Raw genomic sequence first — 16,005 nt, 5'->3', positions numbered from 1 at the left:
ACCGGGTCTTTGAATTGGTTGGGCTGCGGAGCCCATGCCGTCCCCTTTCCCCCCCCCCCCCCCCGTCTGCTCCATTGTCTGGAGTCTCATCCTGCAGCTCAGCTCCATCCTCCCACTCAAGGCTTTCCCCAGTGACACAGCTCTTTGTCTGGGAGGGTTTGGCTCACCAGCTGAGGCCTAAGCTCTTGCTCAGAGGTGTTGGATGGGTAGAGCTGAGGCAGGAAGAGGCTTGTTAATGTGGGAGTCTGCTGCCCTCAGGCAGCCCAGACTCCCTCTGCCCCTCCCTGCTGCTCTGCAGGGCAGCTACCTGCATCACAGCCACCCCCAGTTAGCTTAGTCTTGTGGGCTGTCAAAGCTTCTTCCAAGCACCGACTCTAAGCAGGAGGCTGCCTCGTCCCTGGGATCTGAGCCACGGCTGCAGGCATCTTCTCACTGTAGTGAAAACATGCATGGCTCCCACTCCAGCCCCCCTCTCTGCCTCTTGTTTTGCAGCCATTCTGGCCACTGGGCACCGGTGTGGCCAGGGGCTTCTTAGCTGCCTTTGACGCTGCCTGGATGGTGAAGAGATGGGCAGCGGGGACCCCTCCCCTGGAGGTGCTAGCTGAGAGGTGAGGAGTCCCTTCCTGTGGGGTGCAGGGGCTGCAGGCAGGTTCCCGGTTGGCGGGGCGCATTTGGTTGGTGCTGTGGAAGAGCTCTCAACCTCCCTGATTCAGGGCACAAGCCGAACTCCAGTTCGGGTGTGTCAGGAGGGAACTGCCCAGGAAACAAGGGATTGGAGAAGTGATGTGCCCAGCATGACAGGGGTGGGTCTTATGCCTACAGGACCCCTGCTGTGACTGTCTGGCAGTCCCGTGCTCCTGCATGCAAGCACAGCCCCTGCTTTGGAGAGCTGTGTGCCTCCCTTTGTTCAGGAGGTAGGAGCTGCCTCATCACGATCAGGTTTTCTGAGGATATTGGAGGGCTCCGTAGATCCATGTGCACCACCTGGGTCCAGCCCCTGCAGGGGAGAGGCCTCTGCGGCACGGCTTGGTCCAGAGAGCTCTGTCTGCAGCCAGCTAATGCTGATGCTTGACTAGGGCCAGTGGTTCCACATTGCTGGCTGGCTGCCTCTGCTGACTGTGCTGCAGCTCAGCGGACCCCCCCCTCCTTCAAGTCCTGGCTCAGGGGTAATGGGCTGCATCACCTTCCCCTTCCAGTTCGTCCTGCGAGGTCCAGCCCCGGTGAGCAGGGCTGGTGGTCTGGGGCCCTGCGTGAACTAGGTGTGGGTCACAGATGAGTTCCAGCTGGGTGCATGGTGTGAGCAACCATCACGGCTGGCGCTGACTGGTGTCTTCCTTGGCCCTTGGCTGAGACCGCCAGTGACTAAGAGCCCCCTGAGGACGGGGCACCTCTCACGGCTCCAGGAGGGTCCCTCCTCAAGCATGGGGGAGGCCTGCCCTGTTGCGGTGGACAAATAGGGGCTCGGGCCTCCTGGGCTTTCAGTCTGGTGGTACCTTTCACCAGCACTAATTCCACACCCCAAGTCCACGGACTGTCAGGAAGTGTCCCCTGCCTGTGGTGACACCATCACAGCTGTGGGATCTGCCTGGACCATCTCATGAACCCTTTCTGTCCCTGTCTAACCCACACAGTTTCCCCTGTACAGGGAAAGCATATACCAGCACCTGTCCCAGACATCCCCCGACAACACCAACAAGAACACCAGCCAGTACAGCATCGACCCTACCACGCGCTACCCCAACATCAATCTCAACTCCATAAAGCCCAACCAGGTAACTCAGTCACACCCCACCAGGGCTCTAGGCTGGTGGTGGGATGAGCAGTGGTCCTTGTTCCTAAAGCTGTTTCTACCTACCCGCTGGACTCGTGACCTCCACAGGGGGGTCATGTTGATGGTGGTGTTCTTAGCCAACGTGACGGGCACCTGTCATCCTGGGGGCCAAGCACTGAGTGATATGAGTTTGCAAGATCTCTGCTCCAAATTGTAGGATCCCCCACGCCGTGCTGATTCCCCACAGCTCCAGCCCCTGCTCTCGGGATGGTAGAGGAGGGCTGGGGAGTTCTCGCAGCTCTCAAGCAGGAGGGTAACTCAGGAAAGGACTGCTCAGCCCCCCGTTTTATCCCCTGTGCTCCTGACTGTGGAGGAAGAAGCAGGGAGCCGCACAGTTCCTGCGTCGCTGGCTCCTCGCAAAGGGAGTGCGGGGGTGGCTGCAGGCCTTGCATGCAGGATATGGGCTCCTTGTGTGAGAGCTTCCCCTCTGCTGAGGTTTCAGCCTCCCTTCCCTGAGAGCTCAGTCCCCTTCTTCTGTGGCTGCCTTGCTGCTGCAGCCTCAGTAGCCCACAGCCTGGGTGTTTCTGTGCGCAGGTGCGTGACCAGTACCTCATGGGGTTGGTGGAGCACGATCATAAGAAGAGCGACAATCGCATCAGCACAGGCAAGTCCAGATGTTTCTGCCCTGGTACCACCCCTCTCTGCCTTGAGCCGCAGCAGCATCTGGAAGCTTTCCCCTCCTCCCGGTGTCTGTACTGAGCCTCTGCCTCGCATTGCCCACTTCAGACCCCCCTCTCTGGTTTCCACCCTGTCGCTGACCTCCTCATTACTGTCTCCTTGTGCCTGCTTGGACCCCAGCAGCTGGTGCTCAGGACCATCCATGCCTACAGGGCGCGTGCCCCTTTGACCAGGTGGAGGAGGACAGGGGATCCCTGAGCCAGTCTGGCCCTCCCTGCATCCCCTTTCTTTCCTGCTCTTCTCCCGGGAGATCAGAGTCGTATTAGCCCCCTTTAAATCCTGATCTCCCTGCCCTGCCAGGGGATGCTGATGCTATTGTCAGATTAACAATATTGTGCTCAGGGGCTCACAGGCTGTGGATTGGGCAGGGTTGGGCCCAGGGGGTCTGCAGCTGAAATCAGGCAGGGGCACATCAGGGAGTGAATGGGTCAGCGGGAATTGGGCAGCCCCATAACAGACCAGGAACAGGAGGATGCAGGGAGGAGTGAGTGTTGTTAGGTGGGGGCTGGCTCCCTGAGCAGCACAGGGGTCCCAGGAAGTGAGTGAGAGGCAAGATCTTCCAGCGCTGCCTGGGGGCAGGGGTTAGTCCTACTTAGGTAGCTGAATCCCCATGGCTAGGGGTGTATATAGTCCTGTTATGCCTGGGAACCCCATTGCAGCCTCACGGCCCCCTGTGCCAGGGTATGTACAGATAATTGACAGAGAGGGCAGTCCCTGCCTTGGCAAGCTCACGATCTGGCTGTCTGATAGGGTGGGACTGCTGGACGATATGCTTAGAGCCCGCATTTAATGCTGTCCATCCCAAATGCTCCCCATGACATTAGTTCACGTGTTCTTGGCTTCTCACGCGTGTTGGCCAGCTGCAGTTTCCACCCTCCAGCACTGGCTGCATGTTTGCGAAGTGATCTCTGCTCGGAGCTTGTTTGGTGCCATGGGTGGTCAGGTCAGAGGAGCCGTGTGCCTTCCAGTTGTTTTAAAATGGTTTGGATAAACTCCACTTCCTCCCTGGTATGACTCTTAGAGGGAAGCTCCTACAAGGAGCCCGTCTTCTGTGGTTCAGGCATCATCACCTGAGCAGCCTGTGAAATATAGAAGCCAGAGGATAGCTCCCTCTCCGGGCTCTGGCTGGGAGGCATATTCCCCTCCCCAGGGGACGGTTTGTTTTGGTGCCTAGCCAGACGGGCTTTTCCTGGGCAGGATTCTGGGCCTGTAGGAAGGCTCCCACTGACTTCGGGGGCACAGGACTGGGTTTCTAATCCAGGGTTGAAACCCGCCCTGGGCCAGGTGAGCTTTCCAGTGCAAGGGGCAGTGAATGAATCTTGTCTTAAGGGCCCAGCTGTTCCTCTTCCCTTGAACCGTGACATCTGCCCACACTTCCCAGCTGGGTACATAAACCCTGGTGACACACCTCTGGTGAACTCATGATGCCTGGCACAACCTCCTTGGCACACAGGGCTGGGCGTGCACCAGTTAAATGTTGATCTCTCTTTTGTGACAGTATTTGGCTTTCAGCCTTCAGCTGAGGCAGCGGGAGAGCCCCGTGTCCGGGTCTGTCTTGGAGCTCCCATGCTGCATGTGCTCGGTGGCACGTGCCCCCTCCTCCCTTCTTTGTCTCCAGGCCCCTGCTCTGCTGCCCTCTCAGCTTTCCCTCTCCCTCCTGCTCTCTTCTGCAGCACACTGGCAACCTTGAGGGCAAAGGGAGGTATGTCGGTGCTGGCAGAGGGAACCCCACTGACACGGGAGAGGGGGCAGCGGGACATAGCGGTCTCGGCTTATTCCCTAGAATCCCCTCGCTGCCCCTCCTTCCTTGGGTTGAGGGCACCGTGCAGGGGGCACCGTGGAAATGTGTCCTGGGCCTTGGCCTGTGGATCGGGGTGGATTTGGGGCACCAGTGGGCTGGCAGGGTAGCTGCAGGAGATGCTGTCTTCTCTGAGAACGATGTGGCCTTGCACTCAGTTCTCGGGCCTGATGACATGACCAACTCGTTGGGTAACGGTGCAGCTGCACTTGGGACCCTGGCAGCTCCCGGCGCTGGTGGTTGCACCGCAGGCCGAAGGCTTGCTTGGAGGTGCTGTGTGTGGGGCTTCTTCTCTGGCTCCGGAGCCTCTGCCCAGCCACCGCCGTGCCCTGACATGCCAGCGCTCCCTCTTTCTGTGTCCCCAGACTCCAGCAGGGGCTACGAGGAGCTGCTGCACTGGTGCCAGGTGCACACAGCCGGCTACCGTGGCGTGGCCGTGGCAGACTTCACGCACTCCTGGAAGAGCGGCCTGGCCCTGTGTGCCCTCATCCATCACTTCCGTCCCGACCTGCTGTAAGTCTCCGGCCTGTCCCAGGGGCTGCAGAGTGGGTGGGTGGGTGACCCAGGCGGTGCTGCCCAGGGGGCTCAGCTCCTCTTAATTTGCTGGTGGAATTGGGGGGGCGGGAGGTGTGTTACAGAAGGGAAGGTGATGCCTCCGTCATTGCTGGCCCCTGTTTCCAGTTCACTGATTCCTCCCTTTTCCCATTAGACCCTGGCTGCCCTGTCCACACAACATCAGACCCATTCACTTGAACCCCACAGGCCAAGGACTGATGCAGTCTCTTGGCCTGACCACTGCTGACAGCACAAAGCTGATGCCCTGTGTCTGTCCCTAGAGATTTCGACTCCCTGGCTCAGAATGACCCCTTTGGGAATAACCAGATGGCCCTGGACCTGGCCGAGCAGGAGCTGGGCATCCCACCTGTCCTCTCCAGCACTGAAATGGCCTCAATGTCTGAGGCTGACCAGCTCGGCCTCATCGCCTACCTGAGCCAGGTCTTCGATGCCTTTGAGGTGCCTCCAGGTGAGAAACCTCTAGGCCCGGGGCTGGGGCACGGCTGGGTCTCCCTGGGCTGCCTTCCTGCCTCCCCCATGGTTGTAACCACAGGCAGCCCCGGCTGTGTTCTCGTCCAGCCTCGGTTGGGGGAGCTGGGTTCGGGGAACGCTGGCTGGGCTCTCTGGGGGCCGGCCCCACGTAACACGCGTGGTGTGGGTTCCCTCTCACAGAACCGGAGGAGCGGGTGAGGAAGCCGCTGGCACCGCGCGGCACCAGGGGAGCCATCCTCTTCCTCAGCAAGCTCCAGAAGAGTCTGAGTCTGACACGCAAGCGCGCCCAGGTAATGGACCCAGGGGGTCTCTGTGTGGCAGGGCCCAGGCCTGCACTTGGCACCTGGTTGCAGCCCATGAGCTGCCCTGTCACGTGGGTACTCCTCCCCGGGGCCAGGCAGCTGGTGCACTTCCCTCCCTGAGCCCCCTCATGGGCAGCGGGGATGTCTGCCCTGCCAGGCAGCACTGAGGGGACAAGGTGGGCAGCACAGTGATGTGGAAGGGAGCTGGCTGATGACACTAAGATGTAGGGGGATGTGGGCACGCTAGAAGGGAGCAATAGGCTGCAATTGGACCCAGACAGGTTACAGGGGTGGGCGGATGAGAACAGGATGGGATTCAACACCGACAAGTGCAAAGTGCTGCATCTGGGGAGGAACAACCGGCACCATACCTACAGGCTGGGGATCTCCCTTCTCATCAGTGCAGAGGCAGAAAAGGATCTTGGAGTCATTATTGATGCCAAGATGAACATGGGCCGGCAGTGTGGGGACACGGTCAGGAAGGCCAACCGCACCTTGTCATGCATCCACAGATGCATCTCGAGCAGGTCCAGGGAGGTGATCCTCCCCCTCTGTGCGGTACCGGTCAGGCCGCAGCTGGAGTACTGCGTCCAGTTCTGGGCGCCGCACTTCAGGAGGGATGTGGACAACATGGAGAGGGTCCAGAGGAGGCCACTCGCATGATCGGGGGCAGCAGGGCAGGCCCTATGAGGAGAGGCTATGGGACCTGAACCTGTTCAGCCTCCACAAGAGAAGGCTGAGGGGGATCTAGTGGCCTGTTACAAACTAGTCAGGGGGGACCAGCAGGCATTGGGGGAGTCCCTGTTCCCCCAAGCACTGCCAGGAGTCACTAGAAATAACGGTCACAAGCTGGCAGAGGGGAGATTCAGGCTAGATATCAGGAGGCACAACTTCACGGTCAGGGCGGCTAGGATCTGGAACCAACTTCCAAGAGAAGTGGTGCTGGCTCCTACCCTGGGGGTCATTAAGACAAGGCTAGATGTACACCTTGCCGGGGTCGTCTGACCCCAGTACTCTTTCCTGCCATGGCAGGGGGTCGGACTCAGTGATCTGTTCAGGTCCCTTCCGACCCTAGAAACTATGAAACTATGGCCTGTCTGCCACAGCCTTGCTCAGCCAGCCCCATCTCTGATTTCAGGACCGCTCCCAGCAGGATGCTGAGACCAAGAAGCCAAAGAAGGAAGCAACGGTGAGTTTAGCTCCCTGAAATGTGCTGTCTGGGGCCAGGCTGGAAGCTGGTGCACTGTGATGCTGCACACAAGACTGGGGTCCTTGGGTGCATCGCTGCAGGGTGTGATGGGGAAAGCAGGCCGCGTCCCTGGGAAGGGAGTGCCTGGTGCTGCTCGGCAGCGCGGGGTCCAAGGTCAGTGGGAGTGGGAACTGGAGGGAATTTGGTTATGGGGGAGTGGGGCACGTGGGGTGCTGAGGAAGGTCCAGGGTAGACTTGAATGGCATTGTGTAGTGAAGGGTGTACCCCTGTCCAGTGCACTGTAGACAGGACGCCCTCTGTGAGTCTTATAATTAGCTTTCCAATGGCCAACTTCCAGTGGGAGGATCTTGGCTACATGCCTACATTATGGAAATGGGGGACTTTTCCCTAGCTTGCTCCTGTGGCCTTTTGTCAAGGGCAAGTGAGACTCGGGGGCATCCGAACCCCAAGCCTCCAGGCATAGGCCTGCACATAGGATGCCTACCAATGGATTTGGGAGTACCTGAAGCCCCAGGCTGAAAAATCTGCGGTGGAGGATACTTGCTGGTTGTAGTGCCGTGTATGGCGCTTGAATGATTGAGTGTTGCTCAATCGAAAGGATTCGAAACTGAATTGGCTAATTTGACTTGGAACACACAAATTTTTCCAAACAAAAGCTGATTCCACATGGAGCCGTGTCTAAGCACAGGCATGTGGTGCAGCCTCAAGGCACTGACCCAAGGCATTGCCTCCCCAGCACATGCCTGGCAAGGTGGCTGTGCGGTGGGTTGGGGTGTATATGGGCTGCTCATGTAGACGCTACCTGCAAACACCGACTGGCAGAGCAGGCCCTGAGCCTCCTGCCCTATGCACCAGCCAAACGTACTGATCCTTGTACCAGCTAGTTGATGGGCTGAAGGAGGAGTCTGCAGTGACTCAGGGCTGAAAATGTTCCTGCGCTCCTGGGCTGAAGGGGCCTGGGCCGCCGTGTCCCTGAGCGGCTCTGTCTGCCAGCTGGGTCCTTCAGCTATTCTCTGCCTGGCCTCGCTGGCACTGTCTCCTCTCATTAGACCTCAGGCGTTTTGCCCAGACAGTGGGCGCACTCAGCCTCAAAGGTGTGGGCGCTGCGTGGACAGCAGGGGGCTGGTACATAATGCCTGATGCTGCAGTATGGGCTCAGCCTCCTCTCATGTCCATGCTGGGGAAGGAGCCATGGTCCTGTTAACTTCTGGTGGGCCAGAATGACGCGCTGAGCTCTCCCCTGTTGGGTTGCTGTTTAGCTGGACTCAAGTTTGGAAGGTGACCCCTCTGTTGTTGACCTTGGCCAGGGGAGTCGTGAGCAGCCTCAAACCCCAGAGACCGAGGTCCCTAAGTCCCCCACGGTGCAGAGGCAAGTCAGTCTCTGCTTCTTGCAAAGCAGCAAGGGCAACTGGGCAGACTGCTTTTGGCTCAAAGGTCTCCTGCGTTTTCTATAGGTGATGGGGAGGGTGTTGCAAGGGAAAGCCCAGTCTACTTAACAGGGACTGCCTGGCCTGAGGGTGAGGAGGGCGAAGCAAGGGGTTGCCCCCTGGCTTTGGATCTAGGCTGAGCTGGGAGTGGCTGAAGCATTCAGGAGAGCAGAGCCTAGTGTTTACACTCTTGTGTGCAAGGGACAGCCCTGGGGAGGGGCTATGGCATTTTCTTACCCCATCAGCCCTCTTGTGCCAGGCTCTGCCATGCATCCTTGGGCATCCCTTGCCTGCCTTAGCCTCTGACAGCCCCATGTGGGCCCTGGAGAGGAGCCAGCTCCCAAACGGAGCAGCCCAGACAGGTGTGGGATCAGCTGTCTGCCAGGGCCTGGCACTTCAGCCAGCAGGTAGTGCCCAGCCCTGGGGCCAGCCCTCTCAGCTGAGGCTATGTGGTCTCCTCTGCAGAGCTCGGCCGCATCCCCCGCAGAGAGCAGTGATGCCTGCTACTTCTGCGGTCAGCGGGTGTACATCCTGGAGAGGGTCAGCGCCGAGGGGCGCTTCTTCCACCGAGGCTGCTTCCAGTGCTGGCGCTGTGGTGCCACGCTGCGCCTGGGCGACTTTGCCTTCAGTGAGGAGGATGGTGAGTCTGGGGCTGAGGGTGGTGGCAGGGGACTGCCTTAAGAAGGTACTGGCCAGGTGTAGGCTTGTGCCAGGGTCCTGAGCCCTTCTCTCCTGTTGTGCATTGTGCCAACTGGCTGTTCTCCCCCACCCCAAGGAGGTTGCTGGGCTGTTTGTCGTGGGCTGGTGTGATGGCCTCGCACAGCCCCTGCAACAAACAGTGCTCCCCTTCAAACTGCGGTGCACGTCTGGGAGGTAGGATGGTGTGTCAGCGCCCCCCACTTGCCAGTTCGCTGTCTGCAGTTTCCGTGATCGGCTCTAGCATCTCCCACACTTCACTGGCTCACTGCGACGGAGCGTGAGCAAATCCCTATAGGACAGCCTTGGCACCAGTGCTGCCCCGGTGGGAAGAAATGGTGCTGGCTGTGGCCAGCTAGAGCGGAGGCCAGCGAGACCTCTCCAGACCAGAGACCAGTAAGAAGCGCAGGGTCTCAGTCCCGCTTCCACTGCACTTACAACCTTTTTTCAAGGAACAGGGTCAGCTTAAAACCTTGTGGTTAGCCAATGCCGATTTTACTAGGAGCACACTGAGCTACTAGAGGAGGGTGGGGGCTTAGAAGTGCATTTTACCTGCCCCGATTCCTGCTGAAGGGGTTTTCCCTTTATTTCCCTTTTTTTGAGTTTTGGGCACACCCCACACCAGTTTCCTCTGTGTGTTGGCCAGTTTTGCCACCAGGCTTTCCTTCCTGGGAGATACGGGCAGGTGGAGGTCCTCAGGGGAAAGTTTTTGTTCGACTGGTGTCGCTACTGGCCTCTACTGGGGATCTCTTGAGCCACCTTTTTACAGAAGCAGGGCGCTGGCTGCTGTGGTTCCCTTGCTTTACCTGTGGCAGGTTTGGGTGTGATGCCTTGCGCTGTGTCAGGGCTGACAGTAATTTTACAAAGAGGTTAAATTATGGATTTTAGACAGGAGGGTTTAGACAGGACTGACCCTGCCTCAGGCAGGGGATGGACTAGATGTAACCTCTGGAGGTCTTTTCCAGCCCCACTTCTCTAGGATTGAATGAACAAAGAAACAGCCCCCGCCTTACGGGAACATCTGTGCTGCCCTCCAGGCTCAGGAAAGCTGCGTGGGGTTGATGTGCTCATTATCAGAGCGCCAGGCGAGCAAATTGTTTCCTTCCATAAAGCCTGAGAAAAGATTCCAGAAAAGCAAAGGTGGCAGTTGGCAGCATCGGCTTTGCTGGCCTGCTCTGGGCTTGGAGATGCAGCAAGTAGCCACCTTCCCATTTGATAAGTCACTTGGGTTTGCTTGACCTGGCTCAGCCCCTGGGGCCTTTTTCCATCACTTTGTCATGGACCTGAGACAGGGAGGCAGTGGCTGCATTTCTCTCGGCTTGTCTCTTCCTTTCATATGAGATCACCCAGTTCAGCTCCTGGCTCCAGGCAGGTGCATCCTCATCCAAGCTGTCCAATACTAGTGCTTGTCAAACCAATCAGCCCGATCACATGCCTACGAGGCACATAGCCTGAGGACACCAAGAACACCTGAACCTGCTGCAGGTAAAGCAGAGGGGTGGACGAGGGCACTGGCTGTGTCCTGCCTGCAAGGCTGATTAATACACGTGAGAGATGCAAGAAAGAGGGGTGTGCCTCTGCAGCAGAGGAAGGCAAACCCCCCCTTGTCTGCACCAGTCTGACTTTTCTGACCCCAGATAAGGCGATCAGTCTGACCCAGAGACGAAAGGCAAGAGCCTAGGAAAGGCAAGAACCTAGCCAGTGGCCTACAGGAGCGTTGGCACAGTCTGGTCAAAGCCCGTGGCCTTGCTTGCAGCCAGCACACAACCCTTCAGGCGGTGTGTTGTTGCAGCCAGTGGTCCTGACCTAGCTCAGCTGGAGTTCTGCCGTAGTCTTGGAGCTGTCTGCTGAGTGATGGGGCAGCTCATGACACTGTCTGCTTTATGTCCTCAGGACACTTCTACTGCCTGCTGCACTACAACCCCCACAGCCTGGACGTGCCACCACCCATGGTAAGTAGGCCCCCACTTCTGGAGCTGAGCTGAGGGCTACCCGGGCCCATCCCAGCAGATACAGCTGTGCCTGGGAACCGAAGTCTGGGGCTCCCCAGGAACCAGCCAGTGAGGTCCCCTGCGGCTGTCTCCCAGCCATCGGCAGACAGCTACATCCGCTCATAGCGATAACTCACTGGGAAGGCTAATGGTCTGCATTTGGTTCCTGCTAGGATCCGTCCCGGAGCATCCAACACCGTGCTGCCTTGGACCCTGGCAGCCCGGGCTTGGCCTCCGAGGGAGCAAGAATGGAAACAGATTCTGATCTGCCAGGTCCTCCAGGCAGCCCGGGCTCCCTCTCAAATCAAGTGACAGCAGATCACCCTCCAGAGCCATGGGAAGGGGCTGGAGAAGACCAGGTAGCCATCAGCCCCTATGGTGAGAATGGGACTTTGATCAGTGTGGATGAGCAGGAAGCGCAAGAGATCCTGGAGGAGATTGCAGGGGACGCCATGCCCTCTGGGGTAGGAGCTGGGGTCCTGCCAGCGGAGCCTGGGCCTGGGTTAGGAGACAGCAGACCTCACCGTGAGGAACAAGGCATCCACGAACACAGCCACCCGGGGATGCCGCTGCAGCCCGCCACTCCAGAGCCTCTGCCTTTGGAAAAGGTGCCTGTGCCTCCAGAGTCCAGGGAGGACACAGAATGGGAGGACAACACTGGGAAAAAGAAGAAGATTTTCTTGTCAGATCTGGAGAAGCTCAGACTGGCCACGCTGAACCTGACTTCAGACGGTGAGGCAGAGATCCAGGGGGAGCCCCAGCCACCGCAGCCCAGGCCGGGGCACAAAGCGGTGCCCTTCCGGAGTGTCCCAGACAGGGGGAAGGTCGGCTTGGGCCAGCACAGGTTCTCCGAGGAGGAGGAGGAGGAAGGTAATCGCAGGCTGAGTCTCTAGGCCTGATGCAGCTCAGTTGCCGGGTGCTGCTGTGAACTCCCTTCCCGGTATCCAGTATCGTGGGCGGGGTGGCTTTCCCTGCCAAACGGCCCTCTGGGGCAGGCAGACAGAGCAGCAAAGGCTGGGCCATCTGTGCCTTCCCAGAAATGTTGCATAAGGCAATGATTCAGGTCATGTCTGAGGAAAGGGATCGGACCACCCCTTCCTCTCCAGGTTCCCGTCCAGCCCAGGTTAGGCACAAGGCAGCTCCCGGTTGGCGTGCAGTGAGGTTGGGGGGTCCAGTTCCCAACAGACGGGTGCTCAGCTCATAAAACCTCCATCCCACTTGGCACTGACTGGCTTCTGAGCTGGCAGCCTTGGGCTGGGACCAGCTTGGCTGACTGAATCCCCAAATGGGAGCAGCCCCCCAGCTCCCAAGAACCAGCTGCGGGGGCCAGGCCTAAATGCTGCTTCTCTGGACAGACTTGCAGGAGACTGACAGCGATGAGGAGGAGGAGGAGGAGGTGGCGGCCGCGGCGAGTGAGGATGCTGTGTACTTAGCAGACGTGAGTTTGAAGCTGGTTATAACGAAGTGCTCCTTGTTCCCTGCAGCTACAACTGTCCCTCTCCATCTACCTCTCTGCTCTGCTTTCTCCATCTTCCTCCTCCTCTCTAATTAGACGCTCAGCTCTATGGCTGGGGCCTGGCCACTCGCCTGTTAAATGAGCATTTCCTTATTGGCTTTAAAGTCCTTTATCAGGCTTGAAGACTGTCTCCAGTCTCTCGGGCTCTCCCCTGCCTGCTGTGAGCCCAGTAAGAAACATGGCTTCTTTTGCCCCCTTCCCTTGTGCTTTCCTTCCAGGCCGAGATTCTGGATGTGAAGGAGAAGTATCCCACGTGGAGGAGGACGCTGACCCGTCGCGCCAAGGAGGCCCAGATGAAGAGGTTCTGTAAAGCCCAGGTAATGCCCCTGCCTGGCCCCGTCCAAGGGAGAGGGCTAGGGAGGATTCATAGAAAAGCAGGACCCCAGGAGGTCAGGTAGTCCAGCCCCCAGCTCAAGGCAAGTGCATCCCTCTCCAAGATGTTATACACAAGTGCTCGTCTAACCTATTCCTTACACTCCGCAAAGAGCCCTGTCCCGCACCTGCAAGGCACGTAGCCCGAGAGCACCCGCACCTGTCACCAGCAAAGCAGGGGGACAATGGCACGTGCCACTGTAAGGCTCTTAAATATACTGGGGATGAAAGGAAGAGGACCATGTTCCCCTTCACTACAGAGCAAAACCCCTACAGGACAGACCAGTCCGACTGTGGGGTAAAATTCCTTCCTCCCCCTGATGTGGCGATTGGCCTGACCCTGACCAGGAAGCCCCTCTACGCAGGCTCCTCCAGGTTTCAGTCCCAGGCAGAACACGGGCACATGCCAAAGTCCCCTGGTTTGGCTGTAGCCCACACCCAGTGCCTCTGAGTAAGGTGAAACAAGATAAACCCTGGCACATGTAGCAACAGGAGGGGACAGAAGCCCTTCCTGGCCCGATGGGGCAACCAGCAAATTACAGAAGCGTGGAAAAACCCACACACACATTACGTTGTTTTGTAGCTTGGTGACAGCAAACTGCACACATCAGGCCCCTTTCTATTAGCATTTCTCCTCCATAAAGGTATCCTGGCCCCTTTACTCTCCTTTGGCAATGCAGCAGGCTGTGGAGCCTAGTTCTCCTGCTGTCCTCTCCAGCAGGTGTCAGACGCAGGCCAGGGGAGCACCCAGTGCCATCCCAGTCACAGCCTCCCGAGCCCATTATGCTGCCGTGGATTTGTCCCGTCTGTCCTGCTCTGTTCTTGCCAGTGGAGACAGCCAGGATCTCAGATGTGGCTGCATGAGAACAGACCAGTGGCCCGTCTAGGCTTGCTCTTGACCTGGTGGCTGCTGCAATTGGGGGGTTGTATTGTAAGGACAGGAATCCTTGCTCCAGAGCTGCCTGGTGGGATCAGAGGAGATGTGGCTGTAACGGAGAACTTGGCTTGATAAAACTAATGGGGTGCTCAGGGTACAAGCTGGTGGTGTGGAGGTGGCTCCAGGGGCTGGAAGAGGTGATGCTGCAGGCAGGTCTGCCTTCAGTCCGTGGCCGTGTGTGGCCGTGATCCAACACAGGGCAGGGCATCCTGCCAGGAAGCTCACAGGAGCTTTGCTGCAGACCCTGGATGGGGAGCAGCAGTCCCCTGGGCTCAGAGGTCCCCCCGCAGCCAGTGCAAGGCTCTGCCTCCCAATGCAGGGCGGGGGAGGGTGTCCCACAGTGGGGGCTGCGCTGGCTGCTGTACAGCCCCTTGCGAAGGCCCTGCGGGTATTTGGATGGCAGAAACGGCCTCCTCGGCATAGCATTGTGACCCCTATACGAGGACAGCAGGCCCAGGGGCGTTGGCCCCAATGGCAGCCTGGCCTGTGGCCCTTTGCCATCTGGGGCCCTGGAGGCAGCTCGACCTTGGTCTGAACCAGGCCCCGGGGAGGGTATTTGGGCAGGTGGCCTTCCCTGGGTGCCCACATATCCACACTCTGCAGGACACGGCTCTTCAGCTCCCAGAGGGCAGCCCGAGGCTGCAGCTGCCCCCCAAGCCCAAGTCTCACTGATAACCTGGGGGCTGGGGCATGGTGCTGCAAAGTACGGGCTGGGGGCTGGAGGCCTCTGAGCCCCTCTTCTCTGCACCCCCTTGGCTCAGCTCACGCAGAAGCTGGGACCCTGCAGTGCTCCCTGCTGCACAGCCAGAGAAAACTGGTCCCCGCAGCCCAGGGGCATGTGCCGCGCAGCTTTGCTTTGTCCAGGCAGCTCTTATGGCCGCAAATAAAGGCAGACCACCCGGCCTCTGGCCCAACATCTCTGGACTCAAGCATGGGCGGCTGGAACAAGTCCTCTCCGGCACTGCAAATATGATGGCCCTTGGCCTACGGTGGCTGCGCAAGCACCGCTGGGGAAAGCAAGAGTGAAAGCTGGGGCAAAGTCAAAGCCATGGGCCCTGCCTGAAAGCACGGGGCCTTGACCGGCAGGCTGCGCAGCAGGCAGGGACCGTTGCCTTCCTGGGGCTCCCCTTGTCATGGAGCCAGTGCGTGTCCACAGGGAAGGAGTCAAGGGGCCCAGAAGTGAAGTGCTGATTCAGCCAGGCCCTGTGGTGCACAGTGCAGAGCCTCCCTGTGTAGGTGCTGAGGTCCTGGGTTCAGGTCCTGGCCTCTCCCTGTTTTGTGGGGAGGTGCCGTCCTCTTTCAATGGAGGGGGCTGGCTGCTGCGCCTCAAGGGGTCTACGGCAGGTGAGCCTCTTAGCTCTCCCTGGTACTGCAGTGGTATGGTTGCCACCTTCACTGGTAAAGGTTGTGGGTTCAAGTCAGGTTAGAGCCCTCCTACTCCTTGGTGGGTGCCTGAGTCTCAGTGCACCCAGGTGGGCTGTGTGGGCAGGGGTGGGAGGTGAAGTGTGAACCCCAGGAAAGTCTTTTGAACATCAGGGTTTTTCCCCCTTTGCTGCTGCTGCACCGCAAACCCCCCCTCCCCAGCCATCACACCTCTGTCTTCCTTCACATATTCCTGGAATAGTTCCCTCCCCACCCAGATAGCAGAAATAACCATTATTCCTAGTGATGAACGTTCATACTGGGAGACATTTTTCATCTGGATGGGAGAGAAGAATTAAAATGGCCTCTCCACAGCTTCTTGATGGTCACATGACTGGTGTCAAGGAAGGACCTTGCTCCATCCTTGGAATCGGCACTTCCCTCCTCGTGTTCACCAGGTCATGATAGGCCAAATGTCTCCTAATTAGGTGAAAGTTCACAGCCAACATTTTTGGGAAACCAGGGGGTCACAGAGAGTTCAACTTGGGGTCACGAGAGTTCAACTTGGGGTCACAAGAGGTCAAATCCCCCCCCCCCAATTAGGTGAAGGGTCACCAACTTATTTTTTTTGGGAAACCTGGGGTCACACAGAGGTCAACTTGGGGTCGTGAGAGTTCACCTTGGGGTCACGAGAGGCCAAATCCCCCCACTAATTAGGTGAAAGGTCACCAACTTATTTTTTGGGAAACCTGGGGTCACAGAGAGGTCAACTTGGGGGTTGCGAGAGTTCAACGTGGGGTCACAGGAGTTCAACTTGGGGTCACGAGAGGTCAGATCC

General features: G+C 58.5%; 1 protein-coding gene across 6 annotated transcripts in view; it reads left to right on the top strand.

The window, feature by feature from the left end:
• Positions 1-16,005, top strand: part of MICAL1 (microtubule associated monooxygenase, calponin and LIM domain containing 1) — a 36,130-nt gene that overhangs the window by 7,289 nt on the left and 12,836 nt on the right. For 3 of the 6 annotated variants that reach the window (XM_019514125.1, XM_019514126.1, XM_019514124.1), the window contains 13 exons: positions 493-608; positions 1,646-1,772; positions 2,366-2,435; positions 4,673-4,820; positions 5,144-5,331; positions 5,535-5,644; positions 6,795-6,845; positions 8,126-8,239; positions 8,759-8,933; positions 10,883-10,941; positions 11,154-11,850; positions 12,336-12,418; positions 12,715-12,813. In XM_019514125.1, the coding sequence (XP_019369670.1) occupies positions 493-608; positions 1,646-1,772; positions 2,366-2,435; positions 4,673-4,820; positions 5,144-5,331; positions 5,535-5,644; positions 6,795-6,845; positions 8,126-8,239; positions 8,759-8,933; positions 10,883-10,941; positions 11,154-11,850; positions 12,336-12,418; positions 12,715-12,813 (2,037 nt within the window). Of the gene's footprint in view, positions 1-492; positions 609-1,645; positions 1,773-2,365; positions 2,436-4,672; positions 4,821-5,143; positions 5,332-5,534; positions 5,645-6,794; positions 6,846-8,125; positions 8,240-8,758; positions 8,934-10,882; positions 10,942-11,153; positions 11,851-12,329; positions 12,419-12,714; positions 12,814-16,005 lie in introns of those variants that run through there. The other 3 variants (XR_002096727.1, XM_019514127.1, XM_019514128.1) reach the window with 3 other exon arrangements.

Source organism: Gavialis gangeticus, unplaced genomic scaffold (genome assembly GCF_001723915.1).
Source record: "Gavialis gangeticus isolate Ggan-Ray unplaced genomic scaffold, GavGan_comp1, whole genome shotgun sequence".
In the NCBI taxonomy this organism is placed as follows: domain Eukaryota; kingdom Metazoa; phylum Chordata; order Crocodylia; family Gavialidae; genus Gavialis; species Gavialis gangeticus.
This window is presented reverse-complemented; position numbering and strand designations above follow the sequence as displayed.